Source organism: Lycium ferocissimum, chromosome 12 (genome assembly GCF_029784015.1).
Source record: "Lycium ferocissimum isolate CSIRO_LF1 chromosome 12, AGI_CSIRO_Lferr_CH_V1, whole genome shotgun sequence".
NCBI classification, from domain to species: Eukaryota; Viridiplantae; Streptophyta; class Magnoliopsida; order Solanales; family Solanaceae; genus Lycium; species Lycium ferocissimum.
The window spans coordinates 32,248,775-32,270,343 of NC_081353.1; the positions used below are offsets into that span (position 1 = coordinate 32,248,775).

The window sequence follows — 21,569 nt, forward strand, 5'->3', positions numbered from 1 at the left end:
GGTGGTCATGGCAATTCTTGGAGAAGATGACAGTGGATTTCTCCAAATTTAAATTTTGTCAAGATCTTTTGTTGAAATTAGAGATAATGTTCATGATGGTGTTGTAGTTTTCCCATTTTCCCTAGCAAAGAGAGTTAAATCATCAGCAAAGAAAAGGGGAGATCTTGGGTCTAGAGCGGGTGATTTTTATAGGGAACTAACTGTTAGAGGTAACATGTTGCTCAATGTCCCTAGAGAGGATTTCCATACACATAATGAAAATGTAAGGAGAGATTGGGTCACCTTGTCTTATCCCTTTAGATGGCACGAAGTCAGTTTTCCCACTATTAATAAGGATATAGATGGAGCTGGTGGAGATGCAGGACATGACAAGAGTAGTGAACTTAGGAGGGAAACCCAGCTTAGTCAAGGTATGTTTAATGAAGGACACTTCAATTCTATCAAAGACTTTCTCAAGATCAATCTTTAGAATCATGTTAGCATTTTTACCCTTCATTTTATTAAAATGAGAGATATATTCTTGCACAATGATAGCATTATCAGCAGCTCTTATTCTTGCACAATGATAGCATTGTCAGCAGCTCTTCTTTTAGAGAGGAAACTAGCTTGGTAGGGACCAATGATGGAGTGAAGGAAAGGTTTGGGCCTATTCATTAAGATCTTGGTAACCACTATGTAGACAATATTGAAGAGACCAATGGGTCTAAAATTCTTAAGCATAGTAGCATCAGAGCACTTGGGGATTAGACAAAGGAAGGTAGTGGTCATATTAGGGTCCATGGTCTGTGTTTGGAATACATTCATGAAAAAATCAATTACTTTGGTATTGATAGTACTCCAAAACTTTTGGTAGAAGAGAGGATGGAGTCCATCAGGCCCAAGTGCCTTCAGATGTTTGAAGGCCATGATGGCTTCAGTGATTTTAGAGACTCAAACAGGGGAATCTAGAGCATTTCCAGCTTCATGGGATAGGACATGGTCCTCATAAGTGTGCTTCATCCTTTGGAGGCTTGAGAAAGCCTGATCAAAAGTATAGAGCTTGATGAGATAGTCTCTAATGGTATTCTTAATATCTAGAGGGTTAGAAATATCCTGCACCACATCATTTTTCAAGGTAAGAATTTTGTTTCTCCTTCTCCTGTTGATGGTGGAGGTATGGAAGAATCTAGTGTTAGCATCACCCTCTATTAGCTAAGTGATCCTAGATTTGAGTTTCCAGAATTCTTCCTCTCTTTTGAGGATAAAGGAGTACTCTACTTGAAGCTCTTGTTCTAAGTACTGCGGGAATGAGCTAAAGGGATAGTTAACGGACTTTTGGATACCCCCAAATCTAGCAAAAAAAAATGTTTTTTTTTAATTTTTGTTTTTGTTTTTGTGGAACATGTTGCCAAAGGTTTGCTTGTTCCAGATGGTGGCAACTGTTTGGAAGTTGGCAGTGGTTTCCATTAGGTCTCCTCCTTCCCTAAAGCATTGCTGAATTAGAGTGGGCCGTGAAAGATGGATACACCACATGGACTCAAACGTAAAGGGCTTATCAATTGTATTCGAGGGTTTTTTTTAATAAACTAATCATGATGGGGCAGTGATCAGAGTGGGTTTTGGATAAATAAGTGACAGTAGTTTCAGGGTAGTCCTGAAGCCAGTCCTCATTTGAAAAGCAACGATCTAGCCTTTAAAAGATAAGGGATTGCCTATTGGAGAATCTATTATTATACCGAGTGTATTTACTACCTATGAAACCTAAGTCCAACCGTCTACAATCATTAATACATTTCCAGAACAGATTTGACCTATATACACTAATGTTATTGCCACCATGCTTATCTTGAGCTCTGAGGAGCTCATTGCAGTCACCAGCCACAAGCCAGCCCAAATTGTTATTCCTAGAAGTATTAATTAGGTCTTCCCCAGAGGATTCTCCTATTAGCGTAAATAGGACTAGCATAGACAGCAGTAAAAAGCTAAGGGGTAGAGAAAGAAAGAACCTTGACAGTAACATTAAGACCTTAGGTGGTGGTAGACACATTTTCAACTTTAACAAGTTCCTCCTTCCAGAGAACCACAATACCACCTGATAAACCCACCACAGGTGATTGAATATGGCCAAAAAACTTCAGAACTTTGCAGAGGTGCTGGTGCTCAGCCATTCTAGTTTCAAGAAGGACAAGGATAACAGGTTTATGAACCCCAACCAAAGCTTCACATTGCCTACGAAATTTGGCATTGTTGGCACCTCTAGCATTCCAGATCGTAAAAATTCATTAGAAACTTTTTGAGTTCTGGGGTTTTCCTTTTCTAACCCTTCCCCTTTCCCATTGGTGAAGGACTGTCTTTCATATTGTTCTTTTTCTCCATTAGATTTGGGTCGAGAAGTGTAGTCGCCCATGTCTTGTCCATTGTCTTTATGGTTCTGAGCTCTATTTCGCATTTGAGCATGTTTCGTGGGAACAGAGTAATAATAATTTCTGCCCAAGGCTCTTTGAATGCGACTTCCTTCTTGCTTTCAACTAGCATTTCTTTTGCTTGCCTTTCTTCCCAAGCTTCCAATATATCTTCTAAAACCCTGTTTGATTCGCTTATGTGCTCTCGCATGGTCATTTGGTTCGCTTCCAGAGTGGCTGTCGGTGCCATTATTGGTGGTTGGGATTCTTCCAGAGTCAAAGATAAAGGGGACCAAGCTAGTATCCACGGGACAAATTTTGGCATCATCGGAGGGTTCATTGGTATCGGAAAAAATGGTAACATTGATCTCACCTGGTTCATGAGAGAATTCATGTCTTGCATTGTCAGGCTGAGATAGTTTGGGAGGTTTTGGGCTTGCAATAGGGTTGTTTGCCACAGTTGGCCACCCTAGTTAGCTAGCCTTTTATTTAAACCTTATGTTACTACTTGTGTTAGGTATTGGGGGTTCTGGACTAGGAGAGTCACTGGGGTGCGATTGACTTAGAGCTTTAGGGTTAAGCAAGCATTTTGGAGAGCTAGCTCTAACCAAGAGGTCGGAAAATGGTCGTAAGGGTCACCGGAGTCGACTCGATCGACTGATTATTGGTAAGACTATTTTGCTCCGCCATTTTTTTCTTTGGTGGTTCTAATTTCTAAAGGGCTTTTAGAAAGATTAGAAGCTTTAGGGGGGTTTTAAGAGCCTCAAAAGGTGGAAGCGGATTAGCGTTCGTTTGGTTTGCCCCATAGCTAGTAATGGTTATATCTTGGGATGGAACAACTGCAGTTATTTCACTAGGGAGAGAATGATTATGGGGAGATATAGTATCTTTCATAGGGGATTGTGAGGCAAAACCACCAATATTATCCCCAGAGGAGAGATGAAGAGATATATCAAATAAAACCGATATGGAAGCGGGTTCACATACGGACACAAGTTCCAAACGGGCTCCACCCGAAGATATTTTGGTTTTCGAGGTGAATTTGCAAAAATTTGGATCTTTTCAGTGAGGGAAGTTAAAATGATCACAATGGGCCCCGTTTCTATTCTATCGCACGTTGGATTTTATCGGACTCTCCGGGGGGAGGGCGGGGATTTTGGCCCATGAGTAAGGTGGTCATTCTTCCTTTTTCCCTTGGCCTAATAATTTGGTTTTGGGCCAGGGAGTTCCCGGGCCGAGATAATGGCCTTTGCTACTAAAATTAAGGAGCATTTGAAAGCCTTTCCTACCCGAAAATTAAGGCGCGGTTTTAAAAACTCTAGCTTTTGGTGGTATTGAAAGATTTTACCTGCGTAGTGACAGGATCTTTTTCTTGCTCCACCATCTTTTTTTTTTTGTTTTGTTTCTTTAATGGTGGTGTTTTTTCTTCTTTGAGAAGGTCATCGTCGGTCATTCTCCTTCGACTATTTTTCCTTTACAACCCTTGCTTTCATCTGGTTGCTCGTGTGTGGGCGTCTCCACCTTGGAGATGCATTTTATTAAAGTGTGACATACTACCGCTTGTTTATGGTCGCATATCGTCACAGAAGTTTTAACCGGTATGTGTAAGGGGATTCGAACACATATCCAGGCATACCTTCTTCTAGGAGTTGCCGAAGTACACGAGTCAATTTTTAGCAATTTTCCAATCTTTCTCCCTACTCTCTCAAGAATTTTCTATCATAGAATTTCGTAAGGAGTTGGCGAAGTCTGATCCAGATAGTTGTGTAAGCTATAGTGGTTTCCTGAGGGACGAAGTTTGGTTTCCATTTCCTTACTGATAGGAAATTTCCCATAATGAACCATGGGCCTTTCTCTAGGGCATTTGAAAGATTTCCTCTTTCTGGAGTTTTTACAGTAAAGAAATCCCATCCCAGATCTATGAGGACCATTTGCTCAGAAGGTTTCCATAGCTTAGTCAGCTTTGGTTTAAGAATGTGATGGGGAACTTTTTTTCCAAAGCCTCTCCTATTCATCCTCAGATAGGCTTATTGGATCTTGAAACCCTGTCACGACCCGAGCCACGGGCCGCGATGGTATCCGGGCTAACCACCGAACACCGCTCATATTATAATTATCTGCTATCATTCATACCGTATACTCGTAATCATATAGAACTCTCATTTTCCGAAATACATTAACCTTTATAAAATAAGCCCTTCGGCTATCAAAATAATATACATACATATACATATACATATACATATACATGGAGACCATGGGGCCATGCTACCCACACATGCGTATCTACGAGCCTCTACTGGAATACTAGACACATAGACGGGACAGGACCCCGTCATGCCCAAAATATGAATATAGACAAATATACACCAAAAGAATAATCAATAGCACCTCCGGATGATGGAGTGCTAAAATAGATACAAGCTCCCAAGGATGTTAAATTCACCCTATTCGCCTCAATCATGAACATACGCGTCAAAAAGGACGTAAGATTAAGAGACCGAGTATGTAAGCGGGAATGGAATAAACATATCGAAAATCATAAGTCATGAGATGAGGATATAACCCGTATACTCCTTATATGTGGACGCGTTCCATGTACATACATCATACATAAATATGTCATATATATCATCATAGTGCGTGCCTCATCATATCACGTATACATCATCATACCATATAGCATTATCATATTAGTCATACATAATCATGCGCGTTACCCGCGTGAGGTAAAAACCACTAGTGGTGGTCATGTCCGCCTTTCTCGGTGCGGTGGAAGATAGAGATATATAGCGGTGACATGTCCGGCCAATTAGGCGCGGTGGAATCATAGCAGCCCGCCGTAGCGGTGACATGTCCGGCCAATTAGGCGCGGTGGAATCATATCATCACACATACCATGCATTTCATACACTTGTCATCATTACATTCGTTTCATGGACATATAGTGGCTTATCATAATCTTACCATGATTTAACATCCTTAGTTACATATGCATACATTACGCTTAAGGGTAGCTATGTTTATGTCGGGGTGACATAAGGTCGTAAACCCCCGGTCATGTTATGGAATAGCATAAGCGTATATCTCACCCTTGGAGGAATTTAATTTAAGGTGAGTACATATAAGAAGGAATGCCAATGGATCGTGATCATCATCATTGATATCATAAGAACATTATATCGTGGTCCCTAGAGTCTTTATTGTATTCATGCGTATTTCTTATCCGGTCTCGCTACTCATGAACTTAGACTTTTCAAGGGACGTAGGAAATTCGTGAAGGAAGAGGAAAAATCATGCATAAGATTCATGCCTTAGAAGGAGGGCAATGCCTCACATACCTTTGTCGTTTGTTACCTACCATCGGGTTCTTTTCTAGTGTGCTCGTTTATACCTTCAAGAGAGTTCATACTTTCATTAGCTAAGCAATTACAATATCGCGATCAAAAGTCGTCATTTACGTACATTTATCAAAATCCACCATTTTCCTCCAATTTCCCTTTATTTCTACTTCTAGCTCATCCTTGCGTTTTCATGCGTTTAATGCTCGTTTCATGATATAAACATCATTTATAACGTATTTGTACTCACGACACCTCAACATTCATAATTCAAGTCAACCATCACTCAATTTGTGTCACTATTCACTCAACAATGACCCATTTCTATGTTCTTCTGTATTTCCAGTGTCTAAGCTTTCCAATACTTCAAACAACGTAGAATGATCATAAAACTTACCTTGGATGGTGGTTGAACAACCCTTAAGTTGAAATACTTCGCTTAGCCCTAGTTCCACCTTCTTTGGAAGTTCTTCACTTAGATGATCTTTTATTGGGTTCTTATACTTGATTTCATGAATTTGGTGGTGTTGATTCTTGGTTTTCCCTTTGATTCTCTTGAATTCTTGTGGAGGAATTATTAGGAGAGTTCTAGAAGTCTCTTGAGTTGTATGAATGGAGAATGAATTAAAATGATGCCTAAGTCCCTTTTAATAACTCCAACATTGATGTTTAATGAATTCTCGTCGGGTGAGGTGGTCGTAAACCAGTTTACGGACCGTTACAGTTTACGCCCGTCCTCATCGTGTTTAAGCATTAAAAAAAACGAGAAGCTTGGCCGAGGGACATGGCACTTTACTTTCTCATTTACGGTCCGTAAAGATTTTGAAGCCGTCCTCCGGTCGTTTTTAATCATTTTTACACTTTAAGAAAGTTGAGATTTTCAACAAAGCCGGAGGACCATTGTGTTATACGGTCCGTAAATCACTTTACGGCCGTATAGTGCCATACGACCACCGGGTTGAAAAATTCTCCGCAACTTTATGATTTCCAAAGTTCATATTTAGCCATCCCCGACCTATCAAAACCTCATACACTCAACCCTTCATGGTTCTACTCATCACTCAAGTACGACAAAAAAATTTCGAGGCGTAACATCATCTGCCTCAATTAAGTCGTTTTTGGAGGTTGGATCATGGTAGGTATTTGATGAGTGCTAGGTTTTTCTAGGACAACATCTTTGTAGCTGTGTTTTGGGGACTTGTCTTCGTCCATTTGGTTTGGCCCGTTATTCGGTAGTAGTGAGGGTGAAGCTTCCATTGTCAGGTGGTGGGTGTTGGTCATGGGGTGAGTGTAAATTTTAGAGATCGGATAAAGTTTCTCTCTCACCCCCCCATGTGCATTGCTACTTCACTTTTAAGAAGTTAATGGAATGGAATAACTTTGCTATCCCTTAAACATTTGGTCTAGTCTTATTCTTGCCATCTGAAAGCGTCTTACTTTGCGCTTCACATTAACAGCGTTCCAACATGAAACATGTAGACTTCACTTATCCTAATTCTTTTGAAAAAAGTCGACCTTTGTTAAACTTTTGATTATTATTTAATATTACCCTCCATTAGGGGCCATGGCCAAAAATAAGACTTTTTCCTAACGGAAAGGTTAGATTAGGAGTAAATTCCTTGGATGGCCATCCAAGTTTGGGCAATTTCTACAAAAATCACTTTTATTTCATTTAGGACAACATTTTTTGGTGAAAAGAAAGAATATTATTGATCACCACACAACAAAATACAAAATATCCTATACTGCTACTAACACTGAGGCATCCCTATGGTCTTAGATCATATGTAAACAAATGAGTAAAACTCTAACTATGTTTATTGATATAGACTATCTATCCACTGTCTTCCATGTCTACTTTCCTTCCTCCTCCTCTTACTTTTATCTCTTATGTACACCTCTTGTTGGATTCTTGCATAGACCATGCAAGGTACTGGCACTTTCAATTGCCAAACAGCTTCATTCCTTGCCCACCAAATGTTGTACATCAGAGCAACAAGTACAGCTGTGATGAAATCTCTTGTATTCCTGCCTCTTCTGCTCCTAGTCATTCTTCTCCATAAGCCTTGTACTTCCACAATCTGGATTCTTATCCCCAACCAGCTCAGTAAATTATCCAAACAGGTTCTAGAGAATTGTTGAAAAGATTCTGATTAATGCGATGGCTTTCTCCTTATTTCCTGAAAACAGTTCTCGACAAGATGTGGATTGGTGCAAATAAATCGGTTTTGTTATACTCAGGGTTTATCTTTGGTGTTCTTTTATATAGTTGTCCACTTAGGCCACTGGCTATATATAACTGCAGTCACTTGCAATAAGCACAGGGTAGATATCCACTGAAGTAAACCTCTTATTTTAACTAACAAATCTGAAAACCAACTAGTTGGTGAATTGATGTACAGGCCTGCATTTTAAATAAACAAGAAGTCGCTCGAACTAACATTCTAGGGAAGCAACTACAAATCTAAAAAGTGCAAATGCTTCTCCTATATTAAAAGCATTTTCGATGAACAACAGAAGGTCCACTCTCGTCGTAATCTGTCTTGGTTATGTGCTGATTTTGAGGGAAGACAACTTTGGCAAGTATAGCACCACCAATCCATGCTGAATATGAAGTCAAGTTCTCTGGCATATATTCTGGAGCCTGTAAGAATTTCAGAAAAAGGAAATTCAGTAACTACAAAAACAAGTGCTAACTTTTTGAACTTAAGCGGAGCATTAATAAGAGAAATAGGTATGCCATTACACATCGAACAAAACAAACAATTATTCCTTCCAATGATGCTCTCCAATTTTTTTAGTAAATGTAAGGAAAATTGTAGCTTGTGATTCATAAACATCAACACTTTCTAATTACAGAAGCAAAGAGGTAATTCCTGATTCAGTTCAACTCCATTAAAGGGACTTAAACAAATGCTAAGGAAAAATCCTGCTAAAAATCATGTCAATCTTACAATACCTTCTCTCGTGTTCCTAAGCGCATGATGTTTTACTTAGCACCCTCTCTAGGGTCGTCAAATGGGCGGGTTGGGCTGAATTCAAGCGGGTCAAAATGGGCTGAGTTAATGAATGGGCGGGTCACTATCCAAAAGTTACTTAGGCTGAAATAGGCTAACAAATGGCTCATAACCCAACTCGCCCAATTCTTACTAAGTTTAAGTTCCTTTGTTTGTTTTTTATAATTTGTTTAAGTACCTAACAATTTTTTCCCCCGCAAACAGCCTCTCTACCCCAAGGTAAGCTCTGCATACATCCTACCCTCCTCAGACCCCCATTTGTGGGATTACACTGGGTAAGTTGTTGTTATTGTAAGTACCTAACAATTTTTTTATATATTACGGCTATATATAATGTATCAAACCAAAAAAATATATATATATATCTTTTTAAAAATATTTTGACTAGATTTTTCATGGGCCAATTTGGTGTACATATCAGCCTAACTTTAGATGGGCTGGATTGGACGGGTCAAAATAGGTGGATCATGTTTTCATGGGCTAATTTTGCCACCCTGAATCCTCTCTATTGGATCTTATGCGGACAGAAGATAACCTTGTATCAAACCTCAAGATACTCTATAGTTTAAACACCGGGTCACCACTAACCATGACAAAAGTAAACAGAAGATAAAACTACCTGATATCCATCTAATTTAAGAATTTTATCTACAACCACCAACTACCATCCTTTTTCATATAATAAACTAATGGACTGTCTTGGGAGTCCCGTAAGTTCAAACTTGAATACATTTCGGCTCCCGATTTAGCTAAATGGCAAAGGTTGAGGGACTTGCGTTTTAGGTTGTCATTTAGAAAAAAAAAATTGACATAACGAACTGCTTTTATGAAGGAAACATAAAAGCGGTATAGTATAACAAGGGGAACAAATAAGACTAATCATTGCCAAGAGGCAAAAGGAACCTAAGTTGTTGACCAAGGATTAACAAGAAAGATACCTTTACCAGCGAGGGACGAACTGCTGATGAGCAAAATGTAGCTTCTCTTTGGAACCGTTCCTCAAATCCTACAACAAAAAGCAACACAAAGGTCAGCAGCTATAACAGCAGTTTCCTGCAATATAATGAAATAGCAGACGCAGAGCTTCTTTCAGAGAAAGTTTCTTTACTCCTAATGGATTCTTTACACTCATTACCCCACATAAAAGATAAGAGAAATACCTATTCACACCATTATGCGAACTTTTTACCTTTATTTGCAATATATGTTAGCCTATGTAGTGATGGGGAAGAGAAACAAATCCTATTTCTCTTCAATGCGATACTCCATAGTCCATACTGATCTATCTGCCTACCTCAAGTTACCATTATTGTTGTCGTCGTTGTTATCGAATTTTGCCAATACCAACTCTTTTTAATTTGTTAGTCACCATAGTGTCTGGAAGACCTTGCGCACTCCTCGACTGATCTAACTAGCAGTCTTTCTCAGACCAAAAGCACAAGTGCCGATGCAAACCTAGCCAGCAAGGCTGAAGCACATAGGTTCACACTGAGTGTAGGAGCTGGGATTAAAACCAGGACGTTACAATGCCAAGTTATTATCTCAATTACTCAGCCATCCCTTTGGAGACTTACTAATGCTAACTAATCAATAAGTCAATCACCTCTTCCGGCTTGTCATTTGGGTCATTTTAATGTGCAAGCTAAATTTAAACCAGTTTGGTAAGAGGAGATAGTAAGATCAAAAAGGGAATTGTGAGCTCATAGCGTTTCTTCCTATATCCTCAAAACCAAAGCAAGCATAGAAAGTAATCCTTTCGGGATAATCTACATAAAAGAAGGCTAGGACATCGACGAAATTTGAGGATGACTATCCCTACACTATGATTTGCAAAGGATTAAGGAAGAAAAAGAAAAGGAAGCCAATCTCAAATGTATCCAGTACATAAATATTGAAAGCTTGCAAAAAAAAATACCAGTAACAGAACACAAAAAGGAATATTACACTTCCCACTTGCATTAATGAGTGAGAAAAAGACTGTCATAAAAACAGCATTTCAAATACATCCAGTAAAATTGAACTAGTTGAGATAAAACCAACAAAACGAGGAAAAACTAAAAAGTTTCAGTAATGAAAAAGACACGATGAAATACAGAAAAATATGAGCATTAGTCAAACACATTCAACTAAACAAAGAGATGAAGTCAGGCTTCAACAACCATTTATCTCTTTCTTTACACTCGTTCTTGGGGATATGCTTCTCATCAATGGAGATTGACATCACACCAACTAGAGTTAGGTAGTTCCTATTATTCCTTATTTCACTTTATCATGGATATTGATCTTAAGAGTACTGGGAAGCTAGGTTTAATCGTTTCTTATGTCCAAGTACAAGTAATTCCCATGGAGCAAAAGCAATGTGAAAGCATAAACGATAAAGATAACTGTCAGTTTTTTCAGAATATATCCGCAGGCATGAAATAATTCAAGAGTATCAACAGCATACTTTGAAGTCACTTAATATTGGTTGGGGGATGGGGTCATGAAATGTTCATTCACTTATGTTAGCAACTAAGAATGGTCACAGGAGAGACTTTTTTTTTTTTTTTTCATTCAATCAACGGAAACTAAAAAGACACAACAACAACAAGATCTAGAAACCTTGAAGCATGACGTCAAGTTGGCAATGTCTGCAATCTTATGTGCTTGTACTTCTGCATTGTATTGAAGCATCTAGAACTTTCAGAGAAGCCTTTGGCTAAGACTTGCTCCAATGCATGTGCTCCTTCCCGTAATGCAGCATCAATCTGCCAGTACAATGTGTGAGTCTTCAACAACTCAAAAGTGATTTTAGAGCTACAAACAGATACCTTTGGAATTCCTTCATTGGTGTCAATTTTCAAATATATTAGTTTTATCAAACAAAGATCTCTCCAACTCTAATGTGGCTTCAATGTGTGGAGCATGGGTACTTCTAAATCAATGCAGTGTGTCCATCTGATATGACATATATTTGACTCTAGGGAACACGTCTATGAAAAATTTGACTGGGTCCAAATATTTTTTTTTCGTTGGTTGAATTCTACAAAATATGCCATCTTCACGTCTTTGACGTGTTTCAACCTGTTAGATGAAGTTTTCTTTCTGCCACAATTAAATTGATAAAAGGAAGAAAAAAATTATCGAAATTGATTAAGAAAAATACAAACGGAAGAAGGTTGATCAAAGATGTGTTAGAACCTATGTTGCTCGGACTCTCCAAAATGATGCCGCACCCGTGTCGGATCCTTCAAAAATGCACTACTTTTGGAGGATCCGACACACACCCGTGTCCATTTTTGAAGAGTCCGAGTAACATAGGTTAGAACAACACAATCTATGCCTATCAGAACAGATTGTAATAGTGAACAAGATACAACAATAACTCTATTTAAAGCTATATTATACAGAACATCTACTCTTAAACTCTATTTAAAATAATATATAGCAAAAACAATGGACCAAATTTATAGTATATTTGTACAACTGCATGCCTATTTAGAATCCTGAGCTCCACATCTAAGCATCAAAATCTAATGGCTGTTTGATCTATGGAACAGATAATTTGAAATTTTCAATGAAGAGATATTTGTAAACAAAGAAGCCACCATCTAATACATACAAAAAAACTTGTGCAGCAAAGGATTAGCCCCCCTTGGGAAGTAGAGATTCTTGGTGGAATTATTGGAAGGGGAACCAGAGAATTCAAATAAACGATCAGGCTCAAAATTACCAAATTCAAAGGAAGAGTTGTTCGAGTAAATTGGAGAAATACAAAAGTTTGTTCAACAGATTCTCCAAGGTATCTTACATGAGAAAAAATAAAAAACTTTTACTCTAAGGCCCTTTCTGGTCTCCTCTATTATATCTAATCAACATAAGTTTATTTGACTAGCTTCACATAGGTATGTATTTCATGTATATACATTTGTTTGCATTCTAGCTAGGGTCCTCTGAATATTTTTGGAGTTCACTGAGTAATGCCACTAAGCTACAAAGGGTTACTCTGAATTTGGTAGACACAGAGCATCAACAAGAGATTGAAGAAGATTTGGGAGACAGTTCCTTTATGTATTGTATGGTCAATTTGGTTATACAGAAATAGAAGATGATTTGATGGGAAGAAGGAAATCATAGATGTTGTGAAGTTTAAATGTATTCAGAATTTACTGTTTTGGCATAGAGGTTGTTTGCTGCTGATATGTTGGTTTTGTGGACTTGCAAGAATCTTTATGTGTGTAACCTTGACATGTCCAGGTTTCTGTAACTTTTGCAGTCCCTCTTAGTACTGATATTTGAATAAATTTTTTTGTATCATTATCAAAAATATATTCAAGAAAAGCTCATAGAACATAAAATAAGACGCCTCTACTGTAAAATACCAATAAGCCATTCCTATGAAATTCAAAGGTTGTACAACACAAGTTTATTAGACCAGCAAAAGAAGTTCATTAATAAGAAAAGAAACATTAGGGAGTCGATTTTATGTAAGAACTCAATGAGATAAACTTACTCGTTCTCTTGCAGTTGCATTAAACTTTTGAAGCTTGAATGCTTTGGGATCCATCTGACCAGGAGGTCTTCCAATACCTAGCGTGAGAACTATGTTAAATCTTCCGTACTGAAACTCAAATCGTCAAACAGAGAACATTTAGGTATTTCAGACTTTCCACAAACCTATTCTTAACCGAGGAAACTCTCGATTTCCACGAAAATGATAAATCACGCTCTTCAACCTGTAAAAACAGAGAAATGGATTATATACAGTTTAACAGCGACTGAAACTGCACAATACATGAAGAGACACAGAGCTCATCTGGTACGAAATAACTAGCAAAAACATGAAAAACCTGACATAGCAAACTGTGATAAATTTTCAGATGTATGTCTGAACTCTTTTTAACAAATATTATGCTTATATTCAGGTAAGAAATACTTCATATGTTTTATTTTAGGTATTTTGACCTAGCCATCAATTTTCAATATTAAGTTCATTACAATTCCAGCTATGAACCTATATAGACAATTCATAAGATTGAAAATGAACAGATGGATGGTTTCATGTTACTGAATTAAAGTTTGTTTTAAGTAAATTTATATAATGAAGAATTCCATTCATACCCGTTATGTCTGTAATGACCTCCCTCGGGGTGAAGACGAAGAACCCCACATGGTAAATCCATGTCATCATGAAACTGGAGAAAAAGACAACTGTTGAATAACAAAACATAATCAACATGTCCAATTAGATATTAAAAATACAAATAACTAGTATATTGTACCACAACCACACGATTGAGAGGGAGCTTGTAATATGCTGCAAGAGGGCCAGTCTGGGCAAATAGAGTAAAGGGAGAGCATCAGAGGTATTGGCTGGATGAATATTAACTAGAACAGTCAATATAACCACCAATTCAAAGAGAGGAGTTAACTCTAAACCATTTATAAACAAGATCAGCTAGATCCTTATCAGGCGAAATAAAAAATTTACGAGTAACCCCACTTTCACTATGCGACAGAATACTGTCATTTAAAATACCGGTTTTCATTTATGTTAACTGTTCAAAAAACAAAAAAAAAAATACCAGTTTTCATTCAGACACATCCTTCTTTGGGAAAGAATCCAAGCAGCAAGCATCATAAGCAGAAAAAGAAAAGCTTTTCGATAAAAAATTAGACGAATTTAATTGCTTACAGATTCACCACTCAAATTCATATAAGTTAGTGGCTTTGCAAGGAGAACTGGAATGTCATTGACAAAACCTGAGAATTGGTATATATCAACCAAATTTTAGAAAAGAGTACAAACAAGATAAATAAGAAGATATATTTGAACACACTTAAAAGGCAGATATCAAAGTTTAACTAACTAAAGAGACCTTTTCCAAACATAGCTTTACAATGTACTGTCTCCATATGAATCCCTTGAGACTCTGCGAATGCATCAAGCATTTCAAAGCCAACCTATAATGGAAACAAAAAGATAAATCTCTTAATGAAGAACAACGCTTTATCGCAATCTTTCTAAGAAGGTAATTTAGTCCAAAAATAAAGGTTACATTGTGTCTTGTTCCCTTGTATTTATCCCCAGGATTGCCCAACCCAACAAAGAGCCACGGCTGAGGAGAACAAGTGCACAAGTTGCGCCTACAAATCCTTCTAAGCACCTCATTCATCTGCAATAAACATCAACAAAGGTTTGATGGACAATGCAAACATTTGAAGCGGCTTTTGGGATTTTTAGTTTTAGATCTTAATCATTATTTCCATAATCCCTCCTATGTAAAAACAAGTTCAATTTACATTCAAAAACTTTAGCACTGCTAACTGATTAAGGAACTCAACTTAAAATTCGAAACCATTAGCTATGCAGACATTTATATTAGTAAAGAACTTCAAGAGACAGCTGAATGATATTCTGCTATTAAAGAAACTTGAAGACAAATATTGGGTGCTGATTTCTTTTCCCTTGTTTTTTTTTTTTTTGGCCACTTGCACTTTACACTTTTAGTAATCAAAGGCCAAATCAACTTTGATCTAAAAGTCTCCCCATATTTTTTTTTTCCCCTGCTGTTTGTGTACAAATGCCACGTCCAAGATCCTTGGTGGCTACCCCATCAATCTCACACCCCACCTAAGACAGATTGTTCTGCATTTTCGTATCAACCATAGAAACAAGAAAAAAGAGTAACACATAAATACAACAAAGGCATTTAGTTTTCAATACCATATTACTCAAAAAGTACAAAAAAGAAAATACCATGATTGGGTCTTGAAATTATGGTTTTGTTGTTGCTGCTAAATGGGATTTTTGGCTAAATAAAACACTAGGGCAGGACCCGACCCGGCCCATCATAATAAAAAGCCCGTCAGGCCCGGCACAATAATCTACCACAAAATTTTTCCTTTTGCAGGCCTTACTAGCAACTAATAGTTTCATCCCAAAATTACTAAACAAAACAAAACAAAACAAAAACTACAACAAAGGCATTTAGTTTTCAATACCATAGGGGTCAAAAAGTACAAAAAAAAAATACCAATTGGGTCTTAAGTGGTTTTGTTGTTGTTGTATAACGATTTGGATTGTGACCCGGCCCATTTTTTAAAAAGCCCGTCAGGCCGGCACAATAATCTACGACATCTTGGTAAACTTGTTCTAAACACTTCTACCTTCAAGGCATTTTACTACTTTAAAATTTTAACTTGTTACTCTTCTATTACTACTTTAAAATTATAATACTCGTCCGATTTCTTGTGAAATTACACTTGTGAAATTAATTTTGTTGTTGTTGTTGTTGTATTCATTTCAGTATCTTTAAATTTTGTTATTTTATTTGCATAATGTCTTCAAGTAAAGGTATGTTACGTATGGGAGGACTTAAGAAAAAAGGTAAGACACAAGTTAGTTATTCGATTAATCAAAAATTACCTCGTAATTCTAAAGATGACTATTCTTCGGAATATAATGAAACACATGCACAACATTGTAATGACCTTTTGAGTGACCTGATCGTGTAAATATTTTTTATGACGTTGCAATTTGAACCAATCAAAGATGAACTTGTAAAATTCTGGCTACCGCTTAGACAATACACACTCTTATATAGATTTTAAGTCATATACCCTATCGGTGCAAAAGTACGTGTTACCTTAACAATGCAGTTTTAATATGTAATAGTAGGTCCGTTATCATAAAGATATTTACCTGCAATGACCATTTAAGTGAGTTGATCGTGTAAATATTTTCTTATGATGCTACTTTCTCCAACCTACAAAATGAATAAAGTAGGAGACAAACCAACTGTTAAAGTGCAAAGGACTACCTTGTACAAGAACCAGATAACCAAAACTTATACTTCACTCGTTGTTTGAACCAATCAAAGATGAACTTGTAACATTTTGGGCAGTTCATAATGGCCTTCTCAGCATATTTTGGAAGATGCTCTAATAATGTAGCGGAGGCCAAAGCTATGTTAATGGGAATCAAATGGTGTAAAGACAACATTTATAACAACCTGGTGGTGGAGACAGACTCTGAAGTGGTGAGGAAACTAGTCACTGATGAAACAAAAACCTATTGGGAACTCTTTTATGTGATTCACAAAATCAGATCTCTTGCTAAATCATCTAATATGAAGTTTATTCATATTTGGAGAGAGGGGAATATGGTTGCAGATCTCATGGCAAATTGGGGAGAAAAATCTAGAAGGAAGTCTTTCTTCACTGAAGCTGTTTCCTTACCTTCACAAGTGACAGCTGCAATGAAGAATGACCAAGAAGAAAGATGTAATTTTAGAATTAGATCTAAGAATGGTTTCTTCTCTGTTAAGGATTTCATTAGCTAGAGTTTGTTCTTTTTGTGTAGTAGGACTCACGTACTATGTTGCAGTACTTGAGTCAAGTGTATAGAGGTGCATTCCTCTCAAAAGTGTAACTGAAGAGGTAGGCCATACCATCTTCTTTGTAATGTTTTTTGCAGTGATGGAATAAAATCAGGGTCCCAACTGGGATCTTGAAATGGTTAAGGACAGTACACCCTTTAACTTAAAAAAAAAAAAAATGTTGTAACATTTTGGCTACCGCTTAGACAATAGACACTCTTATATAGATTCTAAGTCATATATGCTGGTGCAAAAGTACGTGTTAACAATACAATTTTAATATGTAATAGTAGGTAGTTTAAGTGACCTGATAGTGTAAATATTTTTTTTATGACACTGCAGTTTGAACCAATCGAAGATGAACTTGTAACATTTTGGCCATCACTTAGAGAAGACTGGAACGAAAGGGACTTATGGAAGCACGAGTGGCGCACCCATGGAGCGTGTGGAGGAACAACACCACAAGAGTACTTTAACACAGCAATAGAGATCAACCACATGCCTGAACAAGGCAACTTGTTCAATTACTTGGAAACAAGTGGGATTATTGCAAGTGATAGCTTGGCTATCCAAAAGAAGATATCGTTGCGGCTGTCCAAAAGGTCTTTGATGAAAGTACTCATGTAATTCGTTCATCTCCTCGTTGTTGTCCTCCTAGTAAACCTTGTGTTAAAGCTCCTTCAAAATCTCCTCCTCCTAAACCTAAATCTCCTCCACCTCCTCCTAAGTCTCCCCCACCTCCCACGACCTAGTCCTCCTCCCCCTTCTCCTAGTCCGCCTCCACCTAGTCTTCCTCCTCTTTCTCCACCATATTCTCAATATTATGTAATTGTCATTCAAAGGCTATTAATGGCTAGTTAAATGAGGTTTGTTACATATACTAATAAAGGGTCTATTATAATATTATAATAATAGCTATTAACCATGGCTATTAAAGGATAAAGAATGGGTTTGTTGTTAATACATCTGATTCATGTGTTTATTCTGGTAGGATTAGATAGTGTGATTATACGTCTATATGTGGACGACATGCTAATCTTTGACCCTAATGTGAATGTTGTTAATCAAACTAAACAACTTTTTGTTCTCTCAATTTGAAAGCAAGACTTAGGAGAAGCAGATGTGATTTTAGGGATCAAAAATAAAAATAAAAATGTTGATGGCTTCTCGTTGTTAGTCTCATTATATTGAGAAAATGTTTAAAAAAAGTTTAATTGTTTAACTGCATCTCCTGTGAGGATTCCATATGATTCTAGCTTACATTTGAGAAAGAATAAAGTTTCTAGTGTTTCTCAAATTGAATATGCTAAAGTAATTTGTAGTGTAATTTTTCTCATGAATTATATTCGGCTTGATATAGTTTATGTTGTTAGCAGTTTGAGCAGGTATATTCATAACCCTATTGGAATGCTCTTCATCGTTTGTTAAAGTAATTGAGAGGTACTATTAATTGGTGTTTGTATTTTAATAAATTCTTGTTGTTTTAGAAGGATGTTGTAATTCAAACTGGGTAACTGACAACAATGAGGCTAAGAAGCCGAGTGGCTGAGAAATCTATTGGCAGATGTATGTGTCATTGTGGGGGACAAGCTACACCAGACTCTTGACATTGTGACTCACAGGCAGCAATTGGGATTGCAAAGAATAGTGTGTACAATGGAAAAAAGAGGCATATATTCGCATCAGATATGGTGCATTTAAACAGTTGTTGAAACATGGTGTTATTTTCTTGGAATATGTAAGGTCCAAAAGAAATTTGACGGATCCTTAACCAAGAGTTTGGTAAGGAAAATAATTCTTAAAACGTCCAGGGGGATGGGGCTAAAGCCCATGAATTGAGGTAATATGGTGGATACCCGTTTGTGGTCAAACGAAGCCATATAGGCCGTCAATGTGCACTACATATCCTATCCCTATGGCGTGCGGTAGAGTTTTTAAGGTTGAGTTTTACTCTTACTCTATAGCCCGTTGTGCGGGTGCATTTGAGATGCACTTGATGGATTTACTTAAGTTTTACTCTTAATGTTTCCATAACCCATTGTGGTGGTGCTATTGAGAAGCACTAGATGGATTCACTGCTTGATATGAGAAAGGTTGAACTTATATATTTTTGCTCTTAATGATTCCATAGCCTTATGGTAGTCTATGTTGAAGATAGACTTTATGGAATCACCTACGTGAGTGTAAAGGTTTGGCCGCCTTGTATGAAAAACTTGGGCTGTTTTTCTAGAGCATTCATGAGACCCAAGGTTTGGTGCATGGCCATAAAAGTACTGTGTTGTATCGCAGAGTTTGCACGAAATTAAGGATATGGTATGTGTTGTGGGGATCTCGACTTATGTCCATTTAGTTCAAGAGTACTTCACTTTGTGGATATTTGTTGTTGCCTCATTTCACTACGTATCAATTCAAATCGAAAGATGTTGATACTTAAGTACATGTTCCTTTTGCCCAGAAGTTATTCCTATTCTTTTGTCTTTGCATTTGTGGGGGATTGTAGACATTTAATATTAAATGAATGAGAATGCAAAGCAAAAACAATACATTCATTCTCCGAAATGAACATGCAGATGAGAATGCAAAGTACAATTACCACATTCATTCTCTAGGATTTATTGTGCAGAATGTATTTGGCCTTAATGAGAATTATTCAGGTCATAACTGATGAGTTGTTTAATTCCTCACCGTAACTCTCACTTTCCTATGACTATAAATTGGATGTCTTCACGAGAGAAAACACACGAAAAGCAAAATCTTCCTTCTTCATTAACTCTCTCTTTCATTAACTCCCCCTTTCATTGACTTTCTTTCCTCGTGAATTTCTGGGCAATTATTTTGTGCAACTTCAACTTCCAGCTACGAGTGCACGTGTTTGGAAGAGCTATGGAACGTTGGGGAGCGACTGGATGTGAACGATTTGTATTGGTGTCGGGCCGAAAATCGCCTTCAAGGCAGTGACTTGCCACGACACAGCATTAATCTGATAAGTTGATTCTATCCTTTTGTTCAATTTCTGATTGATATTGTTAATATTTCCAACAAGAACTTCGGCCATTGCATTACTATATAAGTGAAAAGTTAATCATTGCTCCTTTTTATAGTTAATTTTTTTTGCAGTTATTTCTGTAAGAATAAATAATACTATATATCTTGTCTTATAAATTTGGATTTATTGTAGAACTTGTGACATGATATTCCCTCACGTTTTGTGCATGTAAAGAACTTTCATTGCAGTATTAGATAAGATGAAGAGTTAATTGTTGCTCCATTATTGTATCTCAATTCACTACTAGAAAAAGTTGTTTTTCCCACCAATTTGTGCTATAAAACATGATTGTTGTTATACCCCTTTTTAACCGGGTTAAATTAGAGTACAACATATTGGAGATTCCTGTTTGCTTATTTTAAGGAGTCGCCACCTAATTGATTTTAAGGTGAATTAGGGCACCTATTTTATTAACTAAGGTAAACTAACTAAACCTCCGTTAATAGTACGCAGCAAAGTGTGATTCTAGGTAAGGGTTCTATATTATCCTAAAGGGAAGGGTTAGGCATCCTTTAGAATCCGTTATCTTACGGTTATCGGCCAAACTTAGGTTAATTAATTAAGGCTAAAGATGCGAATGCGGTGTTTGAATTTTAAGAAAACGGTTAAGAGATATTGCTAAGATTTTAAAAGAAAATGTGATGATATTGTAAAATAAAATTTACGAAAATAATAATTTGCATGAAAGATGAGTTTAAATGCTATTTAGAATAAGACTTATAAAAATGCTTAGACTTTAGGTGAGAGATTAATGATGCTATTTAAGATAATGCTTATAAAAATATAATAATCTTGCATAAAAGAAGATTTTAAATGCCATTTAAAAATAAAACTTATAAATGTTGCTATTGCTTCAAAAGGAAGTATAATAATGCTAAAATAAGATTTGCAAAATATAATAATTTGCAAATATAAATAAAGAAAATGCGAGTTTATAAATATTTTAATAAATATTTAAAGAACTCAAATGATGAGGTATTAATTGATTTTGCAATTTTATAAACAAAACATCAAAAAGCTAACGTGAGTTTTCTTTATCCTTTTATTAACTATACTTTAAAAATATGCGTAATTGACTCAAAACTTGAAAAAGTTATTTATAAAAATATTTGAGTTTATATTTGCGTATTAGTGACATTTTAAAATATATATGATAGTAAAGATAAAATATAATTCCCTTTACTTAAAATATAAAGTCATGCCATTTTGCAAATCAATTATTCCAAAATAAATATTAGACATTTTTAACATGAAAAGAAGAAATGAAAACTTATGGAATTACTTTAGTCTTCCTTAAACTAACTACCCATTGCTAAAACTAAACCCACTAATTTCACTAAGGTTTATCTAAATTAACAAAAACAAAAGGTTAGTCATGCAATACAAATTAAATGCATAAAGGAAATAAAATAGAGGAATGAATA

At 36.6% G+C, this 21,569-nt stretch overlaps 1 protein-coding gene across 4 annotated transcripts; it reads right to left on the minus strand.

The window, feature by feature from the left end:
- Positions 1-8,246: 8,246 nt before the first annotated feature.
- LOC132040510 (peptidyl-tRNA hydrolase, mitochondrial-like) lies at positions 8,247-15,154 on the minus strand. Of its 4 annotated transcripts, XM_059431162.1 has the most exons (11): positions 14,778-15,153; positions 14,598-14,682; positions 14,414-14,481; positions 14,001-14,051; positions 13,840-13,913; positions 13,396-13,454; positions 13,232-13,308; positions 11,341-11,486; positions 9,929-10,207; positions 9,678-9,745; positions 8,303-8,366 (listed from the first exon to the last, which is right to left on the minus strand). In XM_059431162.1, exons 1-8 carry the CDS (start codon positions 14,892-14,894, stop codon positions 11,355-11,357), a joined length of 663 nt encoding a protein of 220 aa, XP_059287145.1. In that variant the 5' UTR covers positions 14,895-15,153; the 3' UTR covers positions 8,303-8,366; positions 9,678-9,745; positions 9,929-10,207; positions 11,341-11,354. The 4 variants fall into 4 exon arrangements, with proteins under 4 accessions (XP_059287147.1, XP_059287146.1, XP_059287145.1 ...); XM_059431164.1 differs by lacking the exon at positions 9,929-10,207 and having other exon boundaries at positions 8,247-8,359; XM_059431163.1 differs by lacking the exon at positions 9,929-10,207 and having other exon boundaries at positions 8,297-8,366; positions 14,778-15,152.
- Between the last annotated feature and the right edge of the window lie 6,415 nt (positions 15,155-21,569).

Coding starts and splice junctions, on each gene's coding strand:
- LOC132040510 (XM_059431164.1), bottom strand. CDS start 14,894: ATGAATGAGGTGCTTAGAAGGATTTGTAGGCGCAACTTGTGCACTTGT. Junction 14,482..14,597: donor TAAAGCTATGTTTGGAAAAG/GTCTCTTTAGTT, acceptor ACCAATTCTCAG/GTTTTGTCAATGACATTCCA. Junction 11,487..13,231: donor ATGCAACTGCAAGAGAACGA/GTAAGTTTATCT, acceptor TTGTACTGGCAG/ATTGATGCTGCATTACGGGA.